This window comes from Oryctolagus cuniculus, chromosome 3, assembly GCF_964237555.1.
Source record: "Oryctolagus cuniculus chromosome 3, mOryCun1.1, whole genome shotgun sequence".
NCBI lineage: Eukaryota > Metazoa > Chordata > Mammalia > Lagomorpha > Leporidae > Oryctolagus > Oryctolagus cuniculus.
This window is the reverse complement of record NC_091434.1, coordinates 25,910,210-25,936,432: the sequence shown is the minus strand read 5'-3', so window position 1 is coordinate 25,936,432 and position 26,223 is coordinate 25,910,210. Positions and strand designations below refer to the sequence as shown.

The following is a 26,223-nucleotide window of genomic DNA, read 5'->3' as shown; positions in this document are numbered from 1 at the left end:
AGCTGGTTTTGTTGCTAGCTGATTTTGTGCTTAAAGTAAGTGGTAGAGATAAATCACTCTGTGTAGCCCCTGATGCAATCCAGAGACTCAGTAAACATGAAACCTGTAAGGTTGTTGCCGGTGTAACCCAGTATACTGTTTTACAGTGAACTTTTATAAGTAGAAAGAGTATACTCAAAAATCATCATCACTGTATTATACTATAGTAAATAGTAACCCAGTATCAAAGTAGTTATTATGATTATAAATATTAGGTTCTTTTATATAAATATATGCATTTTAGTACTATAAACTTAGTACATAATAATTGTACATGATAAACTTTTATATGACTGGAAATGAAAATAGGATTATTTTTACCAGTGTCACCACAAACACATGAATAATGTTTTATGATATGACACTCTGATGGTTAGAAGTCAGTTATCAAATGCAGTTTTTCTCTTCCATTATAATCTTACAGGACAATATATGTGGCCTATCATTATCCAAAATGTCATTATGCAATGCATGACTGTGCTTAATGTTAGATGCATATAATTGAAAATATACATATGTCCTGCATATTGTGTGAGCATTTTCATTACTAATAGCTTAATATAGTGTTCCATTGCCTGCTCCAAACTATTTTTCCCCCAGAAATCTTTATTTAAGGAATACAAACTTCATGCATTTCATAAATACAACTTTAGGAATACAGTTACTCTTCCCACCATACCTGCTGTCCCACCAACATTCTCACCCCAATTCTTCTTCCCTCTCCTATTCCCATTCTTATTTTTTACTAAAATCTATTTCAATTAACTTTATGCACATATGATTAACTCTATACTAAGTAAAGAGTTCAACAAATGATATGTAAAAAAAACTGGTCCTCAACATTCAAGATAATGGCTGTTCAATTATTGCATTTCAAGGTGATAATTTCACTTCTATAGGTTACCTTTTAGGTGCTCTATTTGTTATCACAGTTCAGGGAGAACATACAGTGTGTATTCTTTTGGGACTGGCATATTTCACTATGCATGATGTTTCCAGTTTCATTCATTTTGTTGCAAACGACAGGATTTCATTTTTTAATGCTATGTAATATTCCATGGTGTACATATCCCGTACTTTCTTTATCCAATCTTCAGTTAATGAGCATTTGGATTAATTCCATATTTTAGCTATGGTGAATGGAGCTGCAACAAACATGGGAGTACTGATAAGCCTTTCATATGTTGAATTAATTTCCCTTGGATAAATTCCCAGGAGTGGGATTGCTGGGTCATATGGTAGGTCTATATTCAGATTTCTGAGGTATTTCTATACTGTCTTCCACAGTGGCTGTACCAGTTTACATTAAGGTTACATTAGAATTAGGGTACCCTTTTCCTCACATCCTTGCCAGCATTTGTTTGTTGATTTCTATATGAAAGCAATTCTAATGAGGTGAAGTGAAACCTCATGGTGTTTTTGATTTGCATTTCCCTGAAGGCTAGTGATCCTGAACATTTTTTAATGTCTGTTGGCCATTTGGATTTCCTATTTTGAAAAATGCCTGTCTAAGTCCTTTGCCCATTTGTTAACTGGGTTGTTTTGTTGTCCTGGAGTTTCTTGATCTCTGTATATTCTTGTTATTAATCCTTTATCAGTTGTATAGTTTGCAAATAATTTCTTCAATTCTGTCAATTGCCTTTTCACTTTGCTGAATGTTTCTTTTGCAGTACAGGAGCTTCTCAGTTTGATGTAATTCCATTAGTTAATTGTGGCTTGGATTGCCTGTGACTTCAGGGTCTTTTCCAAGAACTCTTTGCCTATGCTAATGTCTTTTAGGGTTTCTCCAAAGTTCTCTATTAACTTGATGGTATCGGGTCATAGATTGAGGTCTTTCATTCATTTTGAGTGGATTTTTGTGTAAGGTATAAAATAGGGGTCTTGCTTCATACTTCTGCGTGTGGAGAAAGTTTTCCCAGTACCATTAGTTGAAGAGACTATCCTCGTTCCAGGGATTGATTTTAGCTCCTTTGTCAAAGATAAGTTGGTTATAGATGCATGCATGGGCTGATTTCTGGTGTTTCTATTCTGTTCCATTGGCCTAGCCATCTATTTTTGTACCAGCAGCAGGCTGTTTTGTTTATAACTGCCTTGTAGTATGTCATGAGGTCTGGTATTGTAATACCTCTGGCTTTGTTTTTGTGTGTGTAAGATTGTTTTAGCTATTCTTGGTCTCCTGTATTTCCATATGAATTTCAGCATCATTTTTTCTATATCTGAGAATGCCCTTGGTATTTTTATTGGTATCATATTGAATCTGTAAATTGCTTTTGGTAGTATGGACATTTTGATAATATTGATTCTTCCAATCCATGAACATAGAAGATTTTTCCATTTATGTGTGTCATCTTCTGTTTATTTCTTTCATATTTTATTATTGTCATCATTGAGATCTTTGACATCCATGGTTAAATTTATTCCAAGGTATTTGGGTTTTTTTGTAGCTATTGTGAATGGAATTTATCTTAGAAGTTCTTTCTCAGCATGGCATTGTTTGTGTTTACAAAAGCTGTTGATTTTTGTGTTTTGATTTTTATATCCTACCACTTTACCAGACTCTTCTATGAGTTTCAGTAGTCTCTTGGTGGAGTCTTTTGGATGCCCTGTTTATAGAATCATGCCATCTGAAATAGGGAGAGTTTGACTTCCTCCTTTCCAATTTGTATCTCTTTGATTTCTTTTTCTGCCTCATGCCTCAGGCTAAAACTTGCAGGACTATATTGAATAGCAATGGTGAGAGTGGGCTTGTTCCAGATCTCAGTGGGAATGCTTTCAAGTTTTCCTCATTCAATAGGTTGTTGGTCATCAGTTTGTCATAAATTGCCTTTCTGTGTTGAGGTTTGTTCCTTCTATACCCCATTTGCTTAGAGTTTTCATCATGAAAAAGTGTTATCAAATGCTTTCTCTGCATCTATTGAGATTATTCATGTGGTTTTTTGCTCTTCAGTTTGTTAATGTGATGCATAACATTGATTGATTTGTGAATGTTGTCCTTGCATACCAGGGTTAAATCCCATTTGGTTCAGATGAATGATCTTTCTGATGAATTTTTTGATTCAATAGGTTATTATTTTATTGAGGATTTTTGCATCTAAGTTCATCATGGAAATTAGTCTATAGTTCTCTTTCTCTGTTTATCTTTTTCAGGTTTATGAATTAATTTGATGATCCCTCATAGGAGGAGTTTGGGAGGATTCCCTCTCTTTCAGTTGTTTTGAATGGATTGAGAATTGTAATTAGTACTTCTTTAGGTGTCTGGTAGAATTCAGAAGTGAACCCACCTGGTCCTGGGCTTTTTTATGCTGGGAGGGTCTTTATTACTGATTCAGTATCTGTCTTGGATATTGATTTGGTTAGGTTTCCTGTGTATTAATGGCTCAATTTAGATAGGTTGTATGTGTCCAGGAATCTATCCATTTCTTCTAGGTTCCAGTTTGTTGGCATATAGCTCTTTGTAGTAATTTCTGATGATTCTCTTTATTTCTGTGGTGTCTATTGTTACATTTACTCTTTCATCTCTAATTTTATTGATTTGTGTCTTCTCCCTCTGTTTTTTGTTAGTTGGGCCATTGGTGTATCAATTTTGTTTATTTTTTTCAAAAAATGGGCTTTTCATTTTGCTGTTCTTTTGTGTTCTTTTTTTGGTTTCACTTTTGTTTATTCTCCAATTTCAATTATTTCTTTTCTCCTACTAGTTTTGGGTTTGGTACGCTATTGTTTTTCTAGGTCCTTTAGATGCTCATTTATTTGGTGCCTTTCCAATTTCTTGATGTAGGCACCAATTGCTATAAACTTTCCTCTTAACACTGCTTTTGCTGTATCTCAAAAGTCTTGATACGTTGTACTGTCTGTTGTAGATCTCCAATAGTGTTTCTTATTTTTCTAATTTTTATTCTTACTTGTGGCCTGAGTGTAAAATTTCCTGTTATTTGTCTTTTAAATTGGATTTTCTTTCTTCTGCTTCACCAATTGTGTTGTTAAGGCTTTCCACTGCACTTTTATTTATTCTATTGAATTCTTTATTTCCAAGATATCATTTTGATTTCTCTTTAAGATCTCAATTTCATGGGGGAAATTTTCTTTCATGTCATGTATGGATGTCATTAGTTTGCAGATTTGCTTCTGATTACTTCTAAGTAATCCTACAATAAATTTTTTGAATTCCCTTTCTGGCATTTCGTCAGTGTCTTCATCTTCACATTCTAGTACTGAAGTCTTGTGTTCTCTTTGGGTGTCATGTTGTCTTGCTGATTCTTGTTTCTTGAATTGCTGTTTATTATTAGGCACATATGCTGATACTTGCTTTTTTTTTTTTTTTTTCTCTGTGATGGCTTTTATCTTTTGACTGTGCCTGTGTGGCTTAGTGAAGTGTCCACTCTTTCAGTGAGTACCCAGAGGCCTGTGCAAGGTGTGGTCAGGGAGCTCTGTTCATTTCTCAGTTGAAGGGAGTGTCCATGGTAACACCCAAGTTGGGTGTAGTAAATCTCTCTTTTTTAATCAGAGGGGTGGTTTGTTTTGCTCTGTTTGTGTATTCTCATACTCATCTCCTGTCCTCAAAGGAGACCAATGCCTTGGTGCTAGTGCCAGTGGGAACAATTTTCATCTGCACTGCCACAAGAACTGCACAAAGGATCCGTGAAGTCCTTGATGTGAACACAGATCCTGCAGCAATGACCCTCACCATGGAATCAGGGAGCCCTGAGCATGTGGAGCTGCCCACAGTGACTACACAAAACCCAGCCACACCCTGTGCTCTCTCATACAGCCACAATGTTTTCACAGTCCTGGCATTCAAGGCTCCCATAGTCGTGAGCACCAAGACCCCTGTGAGTTCTCCCAACCTGACTCAAGCATCTCCTCTAGACTTGTTGCTGGGTGCACCAACGTGAGCTGAGTGCAGCTGTTATATATTCAAAATGGTGCCTGCCTTCTCTTGGCTAGTTATAGGATGCTGGTGCAGGTTGGTTGGGGGAGAGAACAACGTGCTCCTTTTTTTTTCCCCCTTCTAGGTTAGCAGGTACACTTGGGCTGCTGAAGTCTAGTCTCACTCAACATATTCTTAATTCAATCACACTAACACCCCTTTATTGGAATTTAGGTATTTTAATCTTTCACTTTAATAATGATCCATAGTAACCACATTGTGTATGTAGGGATATATATGTGTGCGTGTATATATATACAAATAGATATATATGTGTGTATATTTATGTGTGTATATGTACACATTAGTCTGAAATCTTTCTGGAATGTATTTTTAGAAATGAACTTACTGATACAAGGTATTTGGTTATTTCAAAATATTTGAAATGGATCGACAAATTTATTTCTAATATATTTATATCAGTACATCAGTGTATGTGATAGCTCCAAAATCAATGCACCTCAATAGTTTTCTAATTTATCAATTTTCAAATGAATAATTGTCATTTGTTATTTAAGTTGTATTTATTTGATTGTTAATGAGACTGAACCTTTTTGAATGTTTAATTACTATTTAATGGGTCACTTGAGTATTTATATTACTTGGATTTTTTTCTTCTAAGAACTTAAGCTTCTCTATGATTGACTTTAAAATCTCTATATGTGGTTATATTGTATTGTTTTGGTTCATTCCCCACATTGACCACAACAGCCACATCTGTGCGAAGCCAAAGTCAGGAGCCAGGAACACCATCCAAGCCTCCCACATGGGTAAGAGGATCTCAAGTATTTGGGACATCTTCTACTGTGTCCTAGGTATAGTAACAGGAAGCTGGATCAGAAGCAGAGCTGCTGGAACTCAGGCACTTTGATACAGGATGCCAGCATATTAAGTAGCAGTTTAACACTCTGTGCCACAATGCCAGCTATTTTTTAAAAAGTTTTATTATACATCTGAAAGACAGAGTGACATGGGGAGTCAGGGACAGGGGTAAATAGTCACACACACACACACACACAGGGAGAGAGAAAGAGAGAGAGAGAGAGAAAGAAAGAGAGAATCTTCCATTTTCTGGTTCACATCCCAGATGGCAGTGATAGCCCGGATTAGACCAGGCAGAAGACAGGAGCCAGAAACGATGTCCAAGTCTCTCAATATGGGAGTGGGAACTCAAGTACTTGAGCCATCATGTACTGCTTCTCAGGTACATTACCACGCAGGTGAAGTGGAAAAGTAGTTGAGACTCAAAGTGGCACTTTGATATGGTATTCTGGCATCCCGAGCTGTGACTTAACCTGCTATGCCACAACTTCCAATTCTGAATTATTATTTCTTAACACTAACATTTTCTTGAAGTTTTTCCTTGGATAAAGTGTGGTTATTAACCTAACAAACCCATGGCATTGGGAAAGCAATTAAATTATTTAGCCCAAGTTTATCTTTCTGTAAAATGAGAACTACCAGTGTTCTATATATGGCAATGTTGCAATGAAAGTGACTGGTCTCTTTGTGTTCTTCCCTCTCCCACTTCCTCCTCACTGGAAAGCCTTCCAGGGTGGGTTTCTCAGTTTCTGAAGACTCCATGTGAGCATAGCATTCTCAGCTGTAGCAGGAGCTCTTTACCATTTGCTGGTGTTGTCAATTAAAGAAGCCAAGTGATTCTTTTAACCTGGAAGAAAAGACAGGTCTTGGGGATGATTTGTATTCCATCAGTTCTTAGCAGAACCTCATTGGTGACATAAGAGTACTGACATAGTTACAGGAACTGTGGGAAAAAGAAGAAACAGCTCAGTCTTTGGGGTCAGAAAGATGAGATCAGTTGAACAATCTTGGGAAAGCTGTTATCTACCTGAGCTCTATTTCATGGAAAAATATTTATTTTATTTATTTCGGGGTGGGAACACACACACATACACACCTGCAAAGACAGAGAGAGAACATGAAAAAGATGGACAAGGCAGTAGTAGCTGCCATCACTGGTTCACCCCTCAAATGCATGTGAAAGCTTGGGCTCAATGCTAGGAGCCAAACGCACAATCAGGTCTCCCATGTGGATGTGGTTGGCAGGAACCCAACTACTTGAGGCATCATGTTGCCTCTCATGGTCCACATTCAACCAACACACAATGATGTGAGACAAATCATCCTAATTGGTGTCTTAACCACTAGGCCAAATGCACGCCCTTTGGGCTCTTTTTGTTTTACCATCTGTAAAAGAGATGAAATCCAATATACAGAGTTGTTGTGAAGATTTCAGATAACGTATTTGTAGTTTATTAAGTAGATGGTAGCTATTATTTTCAATATTAATCTTCACTATACAAACCCCCACTACTCTTCTTTGTTCTCCCATTTTTAGCTGTAAGTTGACTGCTGCACATGTGGCAAACCTTTTCTCTGGCAAGGAACATTTGGTGTTTACAACATCATTCACACGTCATGAAAAATTATCAATTTAAAAATTAGTCTGTTACAGATTCTTTGAATTTTGAGTTCTTCCTGTAATTGTCTTGACAGGGGCAGACCAAATGATATTGTGGACTTTATAAGGCCTGCAGGCTGGGTAGTCCCCAACTCTCACTATAAAGTAAGGATAGTTACATGAACAGTACTTATTATATAGAATAAATGAAAAAGATCAGAAATCTTTTTCCTCTAAAAAATATTAAGCAATTCTTTATTCAGTTTCTGACTAGCTAGTCTTTAATTTCGTTGATGATGATTCAGTGTGGTAAATAATAAAAGGATATTGTGTTAATATAAATTGTTATTTTACATATTTAAGATATGGAATTCCTGAACGATATTGTTTTTCTCAAATTCTAGTTTTGATGTACAAATATTGAACCTATCATAATGATGCTTACAGATATGCTTTATAAATCTAGCTATTTTGCTAAATTTTGACAGTGGTTTAATGGGCTATTGATCAGAGTCTCAAACTTTGATGAATATGAGAATCACACAGAAAGTGTTAAAATCAGTTTTTTGGGACTCATTCTCAAAATTTTGATTTAGTGAGTTTGGGGTAGAGTTTTAGAATTTTAATTTTAGATGATATTGAGGTTCTTGTATGACTACTGTTTGAGTACTGTTGAAATTGACTAATATGTTAGTTTCCAAACAATATTATTTATCATTCAGCTTATAAAAATTAAAAAATTTAAAAATTCAAAGTTAATTTTTTCAAGTATATTAATTTTGTGTTGGTCTTTAATAGTGCTTTATAAGATTTTCTTATAATTATTGTTATGTAAAATGCCATACGTATTAAGAGAAATAATCATTCCTTATGGTTTACAAAAGATGTTTGACCCTTGTTATATTAGTTTATAGTACAAATAAGTAGTTTAATCTAAAATATACCTTAAAATGTAACGAAATTGTAAAGATTTGAAGTGATAATTTATGAATGTATGCTTTATTTTTTATTATTAGTCTATGCTTCAGCCAGTTTGATATGGGTGAAAGCAAATAATGTCTTAGTGATAGTTTTAAAATACATTAAAACTATTTTGTTTCTCTAATAATATAGAGTAGGTCAAAATTTCTCCAATACGTTTGGGCAAAGAGCAACATTATCTTTCCTCCTACAATCTAAGGCCACAATAGTGCAAACAAATAGAAAGGTCAAGAAAATGAACAATTTGTGCAATACAAAAGTAAGGAATACTTTCCCTGACTCATTCCCATTTTCATACTTAGATTGTGAATGTCAATTAACTCACTCTTGTCTTGCTGATAATGCCAGCTGTCAATCTTTCTAGGAAGTCATGTGGGGATTTGTCAGCAAGTAATAGATCACTTGAGTGATAAATGAAGTGATGAGGGCACAGAAGCCTGAACACATCTCCATTTCTGGTAAATTTCTCTCCCGTGTGTCATTAACACAAGGAAAGAAAAAATATCAATATTTGTTTCAATTGTGTGTTTATTTAAAATTCTGTCTTAAATGTTAAGTTGTAACCTCATATTTTAAAAAAATTATGTTAATGTCCAGTTATTAACCATCATCATTTTTCCAACAGCATTGATCAGTTTAAGTAACATCAGCTTCTGTAATAGCTATCTCCCTCTCTCCCATTTATGTTGTCCTCAGAGTGGAAGGATCACATTTTACTTAGAATTATGACCTGATAATTAACATAATATTTGACACAAAATAGATATTCAAATAGTATGTGGATGCTTGAGTGAATCACTTTAAATTTCCAGTTCCAAATTGACCAGAGTAATTCCCATGAATGTTAGCTCAATGAATAACATAGAACATTATAGAATATTGGACCATTGTCAAGTGGCAAGGATATAGAGCCTGGGAAAAACTTGGCTATGTGAAAGACTCATATAAGGGAGCAAATAGACAGTTTGATTCCTTCTGGGGATACATACATGGTACACCTAAATGATATATAACTGAAATAGAGAAATATACCAATCATGTTTTCAACCCTTTGAACATAAACAGAAACTATGAATTCCCTTTATCATTGGCCCTGGGATAATGGTGATTGCAGTACACCAGATGTGGGACTGGGATTCTAACAGGTAGGATCATACAAAAAAGAATTGCTTCAGTCAAAATCCCAGGAGAATTTAAACCTATAATTTGTGAATGTAGATTTATTTTATAATACATAAATAGACTATCGAAATTCATTATGACTTTACTAGATGGTTGAAATTAACATATGCCACTATCCACAGAAATAATGAAAATAGTAACAGAAATAGCTAAGGTGTATTATATATTTGCTGGGTACCAGGCATATGATGTGTGCTTTACAGAGTTTATCTCACTTAATTTTCACAGAAGCAAGTGAAATAGATGTTATTTAGCTAAGATTTATGGATGGGAAAATGTGGCTTCGGACGTTTGTTAAATAGTGTGCCTAAGTTACCTGTTAGTAAATAGTGTAACTGACTTGTTAAGGAAAGCCATAATACCCATTCCTGGCTTTCATTTCACATGGGGAGCTTTAGAATAAACTCCAGTGTCACAGCCTCACTGTCAGAAATTATTGTTCTGTTGATCTGGGTTGGGACCCAATGCTATTTGTATTTTGTAATCAAGCTCTCTCGTGATTTCAGTATGCAGTCAAATTTCAGAACCACTGAAGTATCAGAACTTACTATGGAGAGCTTACTTTTGTCCTTCAATTGTACGTTGTCAGTACAAAGAAATGGTAGTGACATGTACTCGAAATAATAGTTTTGAGTTTTAATTCTTTGGTCCTGTTTGCATTGTCCTTGTGTGTTAATACCATTTTTACCTCACTGATCCTGTCTATCATACATCACTGGCCATTGTCTCTTGGAACATTTATGCATGTACAGGTAGGCTGGGTGATAAAAGGATTCTTGGGTTTTGCCTCTGCAAGTGTGTGTATGTTTCAATGGCAGTACTATTATGAGGGCTTTGCTGCTCTTGTAAATCTCTTTTAAATAATATTTGAATTACTATTATGTTTTCCTATCTTCTTTTTGGCTCTAGTAAATAGTCACTAAAACCTAGTTGGTTAGGCTTAATTAAATGCTTCATTTTTATTAATTTGGTATAATGTTTGGATTAAGAATGCTATAAAATTGTGGTAGATAATAAGTTTATGGCTTCAGATGTTTCCACATATTCGAAACAATTATGAAAGACAGGATTCTGATCAACCTTGCTGTATTTTTTCTAACATAATAATTTATCTCCCCTCCATAATATAATTTACATGTTTATTATTTTTTTCATTTTTGGTGTCTTCCTGCTAGAATGCAACTTCCACAAGGGAGGGAATTTTTTTTTTAAAAGGATTTATTTATCTGAAAGAGTTACACAGAGAAGAGATAGAGAGAGCTCTTTCATCCTCTGGTTCACTCCCTAATGGGCTGCAATGGCCGGAGCTGTGCCTATGCAAAGCCAGGAGCTTCTTCTGGGTCTCCCACAAAATTCAGGGGTCCAAGGACCTGGGCCATCTTCTGCTTTCCCAGGCCATAGCAGAGTGCTGGATCAGAAGTGGAGCAGCAGGGACTGGAACTGGCGCCCATATGGGGTGCCGACACTGCAGGCAGTGCTTTACCCACCATGTCACAGCGGAGCTGGCTATTTCAAAGTACCCTGTACTTTTACAGCTCTATTGATTCACACACACAAGCACACACCCCCAAATACACTCCTACTTAAGTGCTTTCTTTCCAAATGGACCTTGGCTTTGCCGTGGGGAATAAGGCCTGAAAGGGAGGGAATTTTATGTATAGGCATATCTCAGAGATTATAATGAAGGTAGAATTCCAGACCACCACAGTAAAGCAAATATTGCAATGAAGATGGTCACATGAATTTTTGGTTTTCCAGTGCATATAAAATTATGGCTATATTGTACTAGTTTCTATTAAGTGTGGAATAGCAGTATGTCCAAAAACCCAATGCATGGCTTTAATTTAATAATATTTTATTGCTAAAAATACAGATGATCATTTGAGGTTTCAAAAAGTTCTGATTATTTCAATTGATGATCTTGCCTTGATGTGAATGTCTGCTGAGTTATCAGGGTGGTATTTGGTGTCAGTTGGAGTGGGTGAGGCGATTTCTTCAAGTTAGACAATAATGAAGGTGACTGCATGGATTGGCTCATCTTTTCACTAAAGATTTCTCTGGAGCATGTGATGCTGATTGATAGCATTTTATTCACAGTAGAACTTCTTTCAAATGGAATCAATGTTCTCAACCTGCCACTGCCTTATTCACTAAGTTTATGTAATATTCTAAATCCTTGTCAATTCAACAGTGTTCATAACACCTAGAGTCTATTACAAGAAATCACTTTCTTTACTCATCCATAAATCCAACTCCTCTTCCATTAACATTTTATCATGAGATGGCAGCAATTCAATCACATCTTCAGGCTTCACTTCTATTTCTGGTTCTCTTGCCTTTTCTACAATATCAGCAGTTACTTCCTCCATAGAAATCTTGAAGACTGCCAAGTCATCCGTGAAAGTTTCAATCAACTTCTTCCAAACTCTTATTAATGTTTATGTTTTTACCTCTTCCATGAATCATGGATTTCTTAATGACATCTAGAATGCTGAATGCTTTCCAGAGGGTTTTAAATTTACTTTTCCCAGATTCATCAAAGAAATAACTATCTGTGGCTGCTACAGCCTTACAAAATGTATTTCTTAAATAATCTGTCTTCAGAGTTGAAATTACTCCCCGATCCAAGGGTTGAGAATGGATTTATATTATCAGGCATGAAAACAATATTAATCTTATTGTATATATCCCTCAGAACTCTTATGTTGCATATGCATTATCAAGGAACAGTAATATATTGAAATATTTTTTCTAGGTGTAGATCTCAACAATGGGTTTAAAATGTTCATTAAAGCATGTTATAAACAGATGTGTTGTCATTCAGGCTTTGCTCTTACTTCTATACATAAAGCATAGGCATATTAGATTGAACATAATTCCTAAGGGTGCTAGGACGTTTGGGATAGCAAATGAGCATCGGCTATAACTCTATGTCATCAGTTGTATTAGCCTCCTACAAGAAAGAAAGTCAGCCTGTCCTTTGAGGTTCTGAAGCCAGGCATTTACTTCTCTCTAGTCCTTAAAGCCCTGGAAGGCATCTTCTTCCCAAATAAGGCCTTTTCATCTACCATGGAAATCTGTTGTTTAGTGTTGCCACCTTCATTAACAATCTTAGCTACCTCTTTGTTCTTCTACATCAGTGCTTACTGCTTCACTTTGCATTTTTCTGTTATGGAAATGGTGTCTTTCCTTAAATCTCATGAGCCAACCTTTGCTAATGTCTAACTTTTATTCTGCAGCTTCCTCACTTCTGTCAGTCTTCATAGTATTTAATAAAGTTAGAGCCTTACTCCGTATTAGTCTTTGGCTTGAGAAAGAGAAGGTTGTAGGTGAATTAACATTTTATACAGACCATTAAAACTTTCTCCGTATCAGCAATAAAGTTTTCGCTTTTTTTGGTCATCTGTGTGTTCACTGGAAGAGTAATTTTAATTTCCTTCACGATTGTTTATTTGGATTCACAGCTTGAATTACTATGCAAGAGGCATGGGTTTTGGTCTGTCTTTGCTTTTGTCATGCTTTCCTTATAAATTTAATCAGTCTTATCTTTTGATTTAAAGTGAGAGAGGTGTACAGCTCTTCTCTTTACTTGTACACTTGGAGGTCACTGTAGGGTTGAACTGGCCCAATTTCAATATTGTTGAGTCTGAGAAAATTGGAGGACCCATCAAGAGTGAGAGATTAGAGTAGCCAGTAGATGAAATAGTCAGAACATACATGTCTATCAATTAAGATCACAGTCAATTTCAATATTAACATCAAAGATCATTTATCAAAGATCACCATAACAGGTGTTATTAATAATGGAAAAGTTTAAAATGTTGTGAGAATTACCATAATTTGATAGAGACATAAATTGAACACATGGGAAAATGATACCACAGACTTGCTTGATACATGGTTGACCCAAACATTCAGTTGGTAAAAACACAAAAACAAAACAAGGAAACAAACAAACAAAAAAAAAAAACAAACACAGAATCTGTGAATTGCAATAAAGTGAACTGCAATAAAACAAGGTATGCTTGTATTTTCTTTGGGGATATATTGTAAGAACTGAAACCAGTTCTTGGCATGAAATAAACACCCAAATATTAATCAAAAGAAAGAAAAAAATTGTTCAATCAGTGGGTTGTATGTGTGTGTCTGAGAGAGAGACATAATGGTTATACACCTTTAACAAAGGTCTGGTGAATTGCAAGTAGTACTACAAGACTGAAAGTATAAATTTATACAGCATTTCTGAAGAGTAACCTGTGAAGAGTTACCGTGTTTTTGTCATATTTATTTTACGTAAATTATTTCCTATTTAGAACAGTGCTTTTAAGAAATAATGTTCAGGGGCCAGCGCTGTGGTATAGCAGGTGAAGCTGCCACTTGCAGTGCTGGCATCCCATATGGGTGCTGGTTTGAGTCCCAGCTGCTTTACTTCTGATCCAGCTCTCTGCTATGGCCTGGGAAAGCAGTAGAAGATGGCCCAAGTCCTTGGGCCCCTGCACCCACGTGGGATACCAGGAGGAAGCTCCTGGCTCCTATGGTTGCGGCCATTTGGGGAGTGAACCAACAGATGGAAGACCTCTATTTCTCTCTCTCTACCTCTGTCTCTGCCTCTCTGTAACTCTGCCTTTAAAATAAATAATCTTTAAAAAGAAAGAAATAATGTTCAGAGTTATCAACAGAAAACTATTCATAGCATTGATAATTTTAAGAAATACAAAAATAGCTGAATGTTAAATGAAAGGTGACATTAATATTTTTCCTGAATAGAGTAATTTATGTGAAAATGAAGTAATACAATGGAAAAGGAAAAATAGAGGGATGGTGAATTAGCAGTTGAAAGATCTCTCTTCCCCCACCCGTGTATGTGTGTGTTGCTCTGCTTTTCAATAAGTTTGTAAAAAGAGAGCATGAAATACTATTTCACTTATAGAATTGGACTTTATCTTTTTCCAACACCAAGAATAAATTTATGAATACTTTGGAATGTAATCTCTACAAAGCAAGACTTTTTGTTTGGTTCATGAATGGATTCTATATATCTAGAATAAGATTTTGAATAAAATAACACTTATTAGTATTTTTTTAACTTTTATTTAATGAATATAAATTTCCAAAGTACAGCTTATGGATTACAATGGCTTCCCCCCCATAACTTCCTTCCCACCTGCCACCCTCCCCTTTCCCGCTCCCTCTCCCCTCCCATTCACATCAAGATTCATTTTCAATTATCTTTATATACAGAAGGTCAGTTTAGCATATATTAAGTAAAGGTTTTAACAGTTTGCACCCACATAGAAACACAAAGTGAAAAATACTGTTTGAGTACTAGTTATAGCATTAAATCACAATGTACAGCACATTAAGGACAGAGATTCTACATGAGGAGTAAGTGCACAGTGACTCCTGTTGTTGACTTAACAAATTGACACTCTTGTTTATGGCATCAGTAATCACCCTAGGCTCTTGTCATGAGTTGCCAAGGAAGCCTCTTGAGTTCGCTGACTTCGATCTTATTCTGACAGGGTCGTAGTTAAAGTGGAAGTTCTCTCCTCCCTTCAGAGAAAGGTACCTCCTTCTTTGATGACCTGTTGTTTCCACTGGGATCTCACTCGTGGAGATCTTTCATTTAGGTCATTTTTTTTTTTTGTTTGCCAGAGTGTCCTGGCTTTCCATGCCTGAAATACTCTCATGGGCTTTTCAGCTGGATCCACATGCCTGATTCTGAGGCCAGAGTGCTATTTAGGACATCTGCCATTCTATGGGTCTGCTGTGTATCTCACTTCCCATGTTAGATCGTTCTCTCCCTTTTTCATTCTATCGGTTAGTATTTTCAGATACTAGTCTTGTTTTTGTGATTCCTTTGACTCTTAGTCCTATCATTATGATCAATTGTGAACAGAAATTGATCATTGGGACTAGTGAGATGGCATTGGTACATGCCACCTTGATGGGATTGAATTGGAATCCTCTGGTATGTTTCTAACTCTACCGTTTGGGCAAGTCAGCTTGAGCATGTCCCAAATTGCACATCTCTTCCCTCTCTTATTCCCACTCATATTTAACAGCAATCACTTTTCAGTTAAGTTTCAACACTTAAGAATAACTTTTAGTATTTTTTGAATAAATGAATGAGTATAGATATGCCTCTATGTTTCTAATAGCAATTTAATTTTTACTTCAAGATAACATATTTTTAATTTATATTATAGTCTAAAGCTCAACTAACTAATTAAAAAGTAAAAATATCATAGTCCTGTAGGAAAATAGGCAAGAGCAGTAAACAATAATAGAATGAAAAGATGTTCAGCTTCACTCATATTAAGGAAATTTGTAAATACTCATAAAATCTTTAACACTATAAGAGTATACAATTCGTATCTATTTGTTTGACAAAGATTTAAAACAAAGTTTAGTAAAATACTCTAAGAGCAAGTTTAAAACGTTAGTTGCAGTAGATGGATTGCTTCCTTTTACCTTTGTAAAATTAAGCAGTTAAGATATTTGTCATTAAGTATTGAGTGCCTGTTCCTAGCATGTCTTTTTTCCACTGTAGAAAGGCTATTTTTTATGGACTTAAAGTCATCTTTAATCTTTAGGTAGTTTGCTTGGTGGGGAAACAGGTGACATGATCAACATACAGCAGATGTAGATTCTAAAGTATATGATTTAAAAGGATTATTATGACAAATATCTTTTACCTTCAGTAAATGCCTTTACATTTGTCCTGTGTTTTTGGCTTTAAGGAAGAAAACCATAATTAATTGGTTACAATATGTTATTATGTTACTCAGTGAAAGCATTTTTAGTATCACATTTATAGAGAACAAACAGTGTATAAGAATTATTATAGGCTTTACTGATAGTACTGTTGGGGTGGAAAGTTTATTGAAAAAGGACAATTGACCAATAATACAAAAATGTTATTATTATACTTCATTGGAATTCAGAAATGGAGTGTTTTCAGATAATTTTTGATGTATATCATGATGTGTATCATGAAATTGATTGTAGAAAAGAGATATGCACATTATTTAAAATTTTCTTTTTCAAATACTTTGCCAAATGAAAATAAGAAATGAGGGATTTAAGGTAAGCCCTGGGAAAAACTAATAATAATATTTATATTGCAATTTAATGTAAATGAAGCAGAGTATCTGCAGGGACAATGATTTGGATATTTAACACAGAGCCCTTGCTTTATTTTATTCTCCAGGATTCAGAATTTCCCATGGATATACAACCAGAACCAAACCTGAATTTATATAAAGAAAATCTTTGTCCAGCAAAATTTAACTACAAGCTGAATAACATTTTTAGACTTCACGAACTTCCAGTGAGCCGGTAGGATTTTTGATGTTTTATTAATGCCTTTGGGATTTTATTGTCATGTCTAAATTGTGATGTTCTTATAGACTATCATGGTTGAAGTAGTTTGCTCTTAGCCTGTTAGCAAATAACTACTTAGGTCGGTGAAATAATCTGCTTATAGCTGCTGCTTAAAATTAATTGGTTTAGGCACTTGGTGGCAGTACAGACTAATGCACTATTGTGTGTATTTTATGGAAGAGATTGGAGTTGTGGCCTAAAATATTGTACAAATCATTTATAGAGAGGTTTCCAGGATTATTTTAAAACTAGCATCTCATCAACTATGCATTTCATTGTTTATTTTACTTACCAACTTTACCAATGTACATTTTTTCATTAACCAGTTATTTCCATTAGTTTGTTTTATATAACCATAATTTCATGAACAATAATCACATCTGTTTGAAGAAAAAACTTGTTGTTATTTGGCATTTATTAGAATACATTATTTTATGAGTATCCAAATTTATGTTCATGGAAAGTTTATTAAACAATCATAAAATTTATATTACATTAATTAAAATGTGAGAAAAGCATTTCTTTAGGGAATATGTACATGTAAATACTATAACTCATTAAAATTTTGGTAAATGATCAGCATTTATTGATAATCATGAATATATCATTTTAATTATAATTTAGGTAAGTAATTTTTCTTATATCAGGTAATATACAATTCTATGTAATTGTCAAGAAGTCTATAATGCACACAAAAATATGCAGCAAACATTCTAAAATTGCTCATAATGTTATTCTATTACTGATATTGTATGGTACTAATATTATACAAATATCTCAGAATACATATTAACCACTAAAATTTACATATATTTTACTTGTAGTGACTAAATTTTAAATGTGTAGGAGGTCGTTGGCTCTTGATGAATATATTTTTTGTTTACTATACTTCTAAATCAAATTTGTTTGATTATTTCTGGTAGCAAGAATATTGCCTTAAGAACTTAAGAACATAGCAGATATTATCTTATCTGTTAGGACCAAGATCAATAAGTTAATGAATTGAAAAAACCTGTCAGGGAACATTAAAAATGATTTCAAATAAGTACAAGTACTTTCGTATTCCAATATTTTAATGTAGAACTATAACTTTGAGTGTCTGTGAAATTCTACACCATATTTCTTGCATAAGCTATGCCAATAATGCATCATCTATAATTTTCATTTTTGATTGCTTTAATCAGAAGTAAGAACTTTGGACATATGGAACATGATCCCCCAACTTTTATGAAATTAATTTCACTTTCATTGACAGCAGTTATGTTTATCATACTTAAATTTAACCATCTTAGTTTTTATTCATATTACAATAGCAAACACAGATGATTTATTAAGATGTTCAGGAAAAAATTCCTCTGACTTTGTTATTTGTGGGCTGTGGCTGGTGGGAGTAATCTGTGCTAATCTACTTGGGCATGATTGGAGAGCTGTGGTGTTTTCCAAAGAATGGGAAGTATTGGTCAATTCAACAATTAAGTGGAGGTCAAAGGAAATGCTTCTGTAAAGTTAACAATGTGGAGAAGAGAAAGAATAAAGCCATTGTCTCTCGGACAAAGGCAAAATCTGGATTTTAGCTTAATTTATTTCCAGCCTTTGGAATGACAGCTGCCCTGATAACTACTACTGAAACCCAGGGAATAATTTCTCTGTCATATTCCTTACTAGTTAGCCCATTAAGAGAAAAGAGTCTAGTGTTATGAGTTAAGCATTAGAAAAATGACATATAATAATCACAAAATAATAATCACCAATCTTTCAGTGCAACATGCCTCAAAAGAAGGTTAAGTTGTGACTTTGGGACAATTCATTTACCTGGGCTTTTTTTTTTTTTTTTTTTTTTGCCAGTCTACTTCATTTCCAATTTGTCTCCTTATACCACTGTTTCATCTTTTCCATGTGTTTATATCTCTCCCACCCATTTTATTCTACTACTTTTTTCTCTGTGTTCTCATTCTCTACTGCCAATCTGTAAGTAGGAATAATATCAAACTCAATAAAATTCTAAATGTCTCAAAATTTTCATATACTCTTTATTTTTAAAATCAGATTCCTCACATGTGCACATATACACATACTTAATATATTGTATTAAAATGTTTATTGACTCAATGATAAGCTTTTTTAAGGAAAGAAGCAGTTTTCATTATGTAACCGTGCATATTTATTTATTTTTGCTTGATTGTCAGCTACCATACTGGAAAGCAAGTTATTCAGCCATGGTGCATAGTTTCCTTACTTCATAAATATTGGTGTAGGCTTTTGGCATAGCTGATAAGATACCACTTAGATGTCCATATCCCATGTCAGAGTGCCTGGGTTTAAATCCTGACTCTGAAGCTCTGCTTCCAATTCAAACTTCCTGCTAATGTGTATTCTTAGAGGCAGCAGTTGATGGCTCAAGTAGTTGGGTCCTTGCCACCATGTTGGGAGACCCAGATTAATTCTAGGCACTTACCTAGTCTGGCCATGGATGATGCAAACATTTGGGGAGTGAATCAATTGATAGATCTGTTTCTCTCTCTCTCTCTCTCTCTCTCTCTTGCTCAGATAACACTAACAGTAGTAACAATGATAATGAAAATAATATCATCTGTAATAGTGATAATAGTGTTTTACTAAGTATCTCTAAGTGCCAGTATTCACCTGCTTTATGTACCCTTTGACTTTATGATGTAAGACAGATATTATGCATCTCTTTCCCCTTTCTCTCTCTCATACACACACACACACACACACACACACTCTTACATGACTCAAATACTTTGGGAATGATAGATAAGGAATTTGTATCAGATTGGGTTACTGAAGGCAAACCATAAAATACGGAATAAATCACACATTATTTTAAAGGAAAATGGCTGAGGGAATAATCTATTTTTACACTTGGGGATACAGTTTTATCAGTAATATGCAATTCTATGACCTATGATTTAGGCCCAAATCCCCTTTCTTTTTCCTCTGATAAGCAAGCCCTAGGATAATTACTTTAAACTTAAATAGTAAAATAATTAATTAAGTTATATTAAATGTAGAATTAGCTAATTATATGTTCTTTCTCTGAAAATAACAGATTTATCAAAATATAATTTTACTGTGTTTTTCTAACAAGGTCATAGTAAAATAAATGAGTATTAAAATCCAGATAATTTTAAAAATTCTTAATGTCTTACTAATTTGCATTTTTATGGAGTGCAATTTCATAGGTCAAAGAAGCAGAAGGATTTTAAATTAGATTATAGAGTTTTTAAGCTCTGATTTAGGTGAATGTCTTTCTGCTACCCTTACAGGATGGTTCTCACTAGCCTAGGAACTGTCCTTCAGTTACTCCCATGGCTTAAAAAGCAAAACTTCCTTTCTTTTCTAGAGAACTCCCCCATGAACCCATTGCTATTTCCTGATACTCTGCTTATTTTTTCACTAAAGCAGTTTGCGAAGTGCTGACTGAAGTGACAGCCTCCACCTGCTCTTACGCCCTCTCCTGGAGAGGTTGCCTACCTTTCCCCTCCTCTGAGACTATTCTTGTCAGTCAGTCAGCTTGTCCCCTGTCCACCACAGCTGGTTATTCCCCTGTTTTCTTCATGGCATAAGCTGCAGTCAATGCAACCAACTACTTGTGCTTTTCCCCTCCTCACTGCAGTTTTTCATTCAATCCTGGTTTTCTTGCTGACTCCCAGGCTCATCCAGGCTCATCCCTCATGTCATCTTTACTGCGCTTCTCCTCCTTGGCCAAAGTTCTGGTTGGCACGCTGCCCCTAGACTCAGCCTCCCAGCTACCTCTTTGCACCATCTTCCTTTCCTCAGGGGGCCCCTTCCCTTCTCAGGTTTGAATCCTCTTTATATCATGATAGCTCTACCCCGGAGCTTGAACATCCAACAGACTTTTCAAAATTATCACATTCAAAAAAGAGCTTTTGTGTTCCCCTAGGGAAATATGGTCATGTCTTCAACTTATCCATTTTTGTAAAAGTGCCAAACTGTGTATTGAGTCAAGCTAAAAACCTCAGAATGATTTTGATTCTTCATCCTCTCATCCAGCAATCTTGCATTAAATTTATCAGAAAGTCTGATTAGTCCCTCTTCCAGGCTACATTCAAATTTGTTTTACTTCTCTTTATCTGTATTTTTTTTGTTATTTCACATTTCATAAGCCTATTAATTTACTCTACCTTACCCTACAATGATTCACTTTCTTCACAGTAGCCAAACAGTTGTTTTTAAAAAGGAAGCAACAGAGTGAAAAGATATCATATAGAATGAGAAAAAATATTTGAAAACTATACATCTGACCAGAGGTTAATATCTCAGCTAAATAAAGAATGTAACCAACTCAACAGCAAAAAAACCCAAATAATCCAATTTTGAATATGGACTGTAAGTCTAAACAGACATTTCTGAAGGGAAGACATAAAAAAGACCAACAGGTCCATGAAGAAAATGCTCAATGACACTAATCTTCAGGGAAATGTGAATCAAACCTACAGTGAGATGATATTTCACTTGTTAAATTGGCTACTAGCACAATACAAAAATAACAAGTATTGCTGTGAATGTGTGGTAGGTACCCTTGCACACTGATGATGGGAACGTGAAGTAGTACAGACATGTACAAATCAGTAAGAACATGACTCAGAAAATTAACATAGAGCTACAATTTGATCCAGCAATCTCACTACTGGGTATATTTCTTTTTAAAAATAGATATAGGGTTTTTTTTTTTTAAAGATTTACTTATTTATTTGAAAGGAAGAGTTACAGAGAGACAGAGGCAAACACAGAGAGAGAGATCTTCCATCCACTGGTTCACTCCTCAAATGGCTGCAACAGACTGAGCTGGGTGAATCTGAAGCCGGGAGCCACAAGCTTCTTCTGGGTCTCCCACATGGGTGCAGGGACCCAAGCACTTAAGCCATCTTCTGCTGCTTTCCCAGTTAACAATTAGCAGTTAGCATAGGAATGGATCAGAAGTGAAGCAGCTGGGACTTGGACTGGCGCCCATATGGGATGCCGGCACTGCAGGCAGCTGCTTTACCTACTGTGCCAGGGCACTGGCCCCTACTGGCTCTTTTTCCAAGGGGAATGAAATGGCCTGTTGAAGAGACATCTGCATTCCCATGTTGATGGTAACACAATACCAACAACCAAACTTTCCATCCACTGATGAATGAAATGTGACCAAAATACATAATGAAATACTATTCAGCCATAAAAAAGAATAAATTCTTTTCTTTTGCAACAACATGGATGGAACTGAAGGTCATTATGATAAGTGAAACAAACCAAGAGCAGAAAGATAAGTATTGTATGATCTAACTCACATGTAGAGTCTAAAAAATAAAAGATGATCTCAGAATTTAAATGTATAATGGTGATCATCAGAGGCTGGTGAGGTAGTGGGGAAGATGAGATTGCGGAGGGTTGATTAATGAATACTAGGTTAGAGCTAATTAGAAATAAGAAGTTCTAGGGTTTTATTGCACATCAGGGTTATTGAAAATGTTAATGCACTGTTTATTTCTCTGAAAAAATAAACAAACCAAAATAGAAGACAGGATTTGAGATGCTTTCATTATAAAGAAATGCTAAATGTTTGAAGACATAAATATATTTACTTTGAATATTTGATTAGACATTATACAATATATATAGATATATATATAAACCCGAACATGACATTGTATGCTATAAATATGTACAATACTTATTTGTTATAATGTTTTAAATTAAAAGTAAAGATCTAAGTCAGATCATAAGAATCCCTGCTTTAAATTCAATAATTCCTTCCCTTTGTTTAAAATAAAATATGGGGTGGGAGTTTGGCACAGTAGTTAAGATTGCACATGTGATGTCTATAGCCCACATTGGGGTAGCTGTGTTCAAGTCCCAACTCCACTTTCTATTCCCACTTTCTTCTATTGTGCACCTGGGGAAGAAGCAGGTGATGGCTTAAGTATTTGTGTCCTTGCTATTCACATAGGAGATTCAGACTGAGTTCGGTATTCTTGTTCTCATCTTCAGTCTGGCCCAGGCCAGGCTGGTGCAGACATTTCAGAAGTAAACCAGCAGATGAAAGACCTTTCTCCTTCTATGTGTGTCTTTCTGTCTCTTTGTGCCTTCAAATAAAATTAAAATAATAAAATTAAAATAAAACCCAAACTTCTTCCAATGATCTACCAAGCTCTGCAAGATGAGGCACCTGTCTACTTCTTTGGTCATATGCCCCTCCTTGCCCAGTACTCTCACCAGTCTTCTCACTGTTCAGCATACCAACCACACTTACTTCTATTCCAAAGTCTTTAAACTAGCTCTTTCTTGTACTTGTAATTTTACCTTATGTAATTTTGCAAGTCTGGCTTATTCCTGCGCTTCTTAGCTCACATATAATCTCCTCAGAGGTGGTAACTGAAAAAATGTAACTTATATTTTACTTTTACTCCTCTAATCATGAATTCAATTTCATAATTCTACTTTATTTTCTTTATAGAATTCAGTAGGCATATGGCATCATAAATTTTAAAATATTCGAGCCGGCGCCGTGGCTCAATAGGCTAATCCTCCACCTTGCGGCGCCGGCACACCGGGTTCTAGTCCCGGTTGGGGCGCCGGATTCTGTCCCGGTTGCCCCTCTTCCAGGCCAGCTCTCTGCTATGGCCAGGGAGTGCAGTGGAGGATGGCCCAGGTGCTTGGGCCCTGCACCCCATGGGAGACCAGGAAAAGCACCTGGCTCCTGGCTCCTGCCAGGATCAGCGCGGTGCGCCGGCTGCAGCGGCGGCCATTGGAGGGTGAACCAGCGGCAAAGGAAGACCTTTCTCTCTCTGTCTCTCTCTCTCACTGTCCACTCTGCCTGTCAAAAAAAAAAAAATTTTTTTTAAAATATTCTCTGAAAAAAAGAATATAGAATGTTGGCATTCCTCTAGTTTATGTGTGACAGGGACCTGTGGATGTTCACCATTCCCATTTCCACTGCTATGAATTTTTGGAAGATTTTATGTCATAGTCTGAAGCAGTGGGTTTGTTCATTTTAGTGATAATTAACAAAGGCAGTTTATATTACCATAGGCCTGACTCTTAAGACATGCAATTGGATTCTCTGCTCTCAGCTAGAACCAGAGGCTGGCATTGTGCTTTAGTGGGTAAAGCTGCCTCCCGCACTGGCAGCAGCCCACATGAGCATTGGTTTGTGTCCTGGCTGCTCCACTTCTGATCCAGCTCCCCACTAATTTCTGGGATAAGCAGTGGAGCATGGCACAAGTGTTTGGGCTAATGGCACCTGTTTGAGAGACCCAGATGATGAATCTCCTGGCTCCTGTTTTCAGCCTGGCTATATGCTCGTTGTTGCGGCCCTCTGCAGTGTGACCAGTGGATGGAAGATACTCTCTCTCTCTCTTTCTACCCCCTCTTTTTATGTAATTTTTACTTTCAAAACAAATAAAAAGATCTTTTTCAGAAGAAAACCATAGAATCAAAGATTCTGAAATCTGTGACCTACTTAACAGAAGGAAAATAGATCTGTGAGTTATCTGTTGCCTGTAGAGCTCCCCAGCATGTATCTGGCTTTAATTCCATAGACTAACATCCTATATTTTGTGGCCAGGGCTTTTCTAAGAAGTTGACATGATGCAAACCTGAAATATGTGAGAAAATGAGACATGCTGAAATCTAGGAAGATATTAGACTCAGAGGGAGCAGCAAATGTGATGGTGTTGAGGTTGGAGCATGTCCAAGGTGTTCCAGAAACATCAAGGGGTTAGTAGAAAGCAGAGTAAATGAACTTGGAGAAGAAGAGGAGAAAATACCCTTAGAATTTGAGCACCAAAGGTTATATTAATTAGGGTCATGTAAGTCATAGTAAAGACGTTGAATTTTATCTGAGCAGAAGATTTACATGGTTTGACTTACATAAAGACAAGTTTCTCTGAATGTTGTGTGAAAATTAGACTGATGTAGGAGTTAATTATATATACTGAGACTAGTTGGGAACTATTTCAATAATCCAAGATAGTTTTTTTTCCCAAATAAACCTTTTATTAAGTACAGATTTCCTAAGTAGAACTTTAGAAATATAGTGGTTCTTCCCACCATAACTGTCCTCCCACCCATACTCCCATCTCACCTTCTCCTCCCTCTCCCATTTCCAGTCCCATTCTCCATTAAGATTGATTTTCAATTAACTTTATACACAGAAGACCAACTCTATACTAAGTAAAGTTTTCAACAATTTGCACACACACACATACACATACACAAAATATAAGAAAAAACTGTTTGAGAACAAGTTTTACAGTTAATTCTCATAGTACAACTCACTAAGGACAGAGGTCCTGTGTTGGAAGTAAGTGCACAGTGACTCCTGTTTTAATTTAACAATTAACATTCTTATGTATGACGTCAGTGATCACTTGAGGCTCTTTACATGAGCTGCCAATGATTTGGAAGCCTTTTGAATCAACAATCTCCATCAGATTTAAACAAGGCCAAAAGCAAAGTGGAAGTTCTCTCATCCCTTCAAAGAAAAGTACTTTCTTCTTTGATGACCACTTCTTTCCACTGGAGTCTCACTCACAGAGATCTGTCATGTAGGACATTTTTTTTTTCCACAGTGTATCCTGGCCTGCAGGGTAATCAACTGGGACACGAGGAGGACAGACCTGAATGGAGAGACAAACCAGACACAAGAAGGGAGACCAAGACAATATTCTGATCAAGGTCTCACTTTATTGGAGAAAGAGGTAGCTTATATAGTACAAGGCAAGGATTGTAACAGTCGAGGGCAAGCAGGGGTCATCTTACAACATAGTTCAAAGGAATAATTTCACAGGAATCAGTATCAATTTGACCAAGGGAGTTATAGCGAGGTCTTACAGCTACCAGATGTGCTTATCAAGGTACAAGAAAGAGAGCACTGAAGCCATATGGCCAAGTGCTAACCATATCAGTGAGCTGTACAAATGAAATTTTCTAGTGAATCCTCCTTACAGGAACACAGTTGAAGGTTAATCTAAACAAAGGCCTATACAGGGAAACCAGCACAGTGGCTCCCAACAATAGTGTCTTGGCTTTCCATGCCTGAAATGCTCTCTTGGGATTTTCAGCCAGACCCAAATGCCTTAAGGGCTGATTCTGAGGTCAGAATACTGGTTAGAACAACTATCATTCTATGAGTCTGCTGTGTGGACTGCTTCCTATGTTGGAACATTTCATCTTTTTTAATTCTATCTATTATTCTTACCAGACCCTTGATCTTATTTATATGATCCCTTACACTTTATGCTATCTATATTATCAATTTAAC

At 35.8% G+C, this 26,223-nt stretch overlaps 1 protein-coding gene across 8 annotated transcripts in view; it reads left to right on the top strand.

The window, feature by feature from the left end:
- Positions 1-26,223, top strand: part of SPAG16 (sperm associated antigen 16) — a 1,190,570-nt gene that overhangs the window by 177,362 nt on the left and 986,985 nt on the right. For all 8 annotated transcript variants that reach the window (XR_007920574.2, XR_011387124.1, XR_011387125.1 and 5 more), the window contains one exon: positions 16,762-16,889. Coding sequence is in view for 5 of the 8 variants with exons in the window: in XM_051849131.2 (XP_051705091.2) it covers positions 16,762-16,889 (128 nt within the window). In the remaining 3 variants the exon portion in view is untranslated. The remainder of the gene's footprint in view (positions 1-16,761; positions 16,890-26,223) is intronic.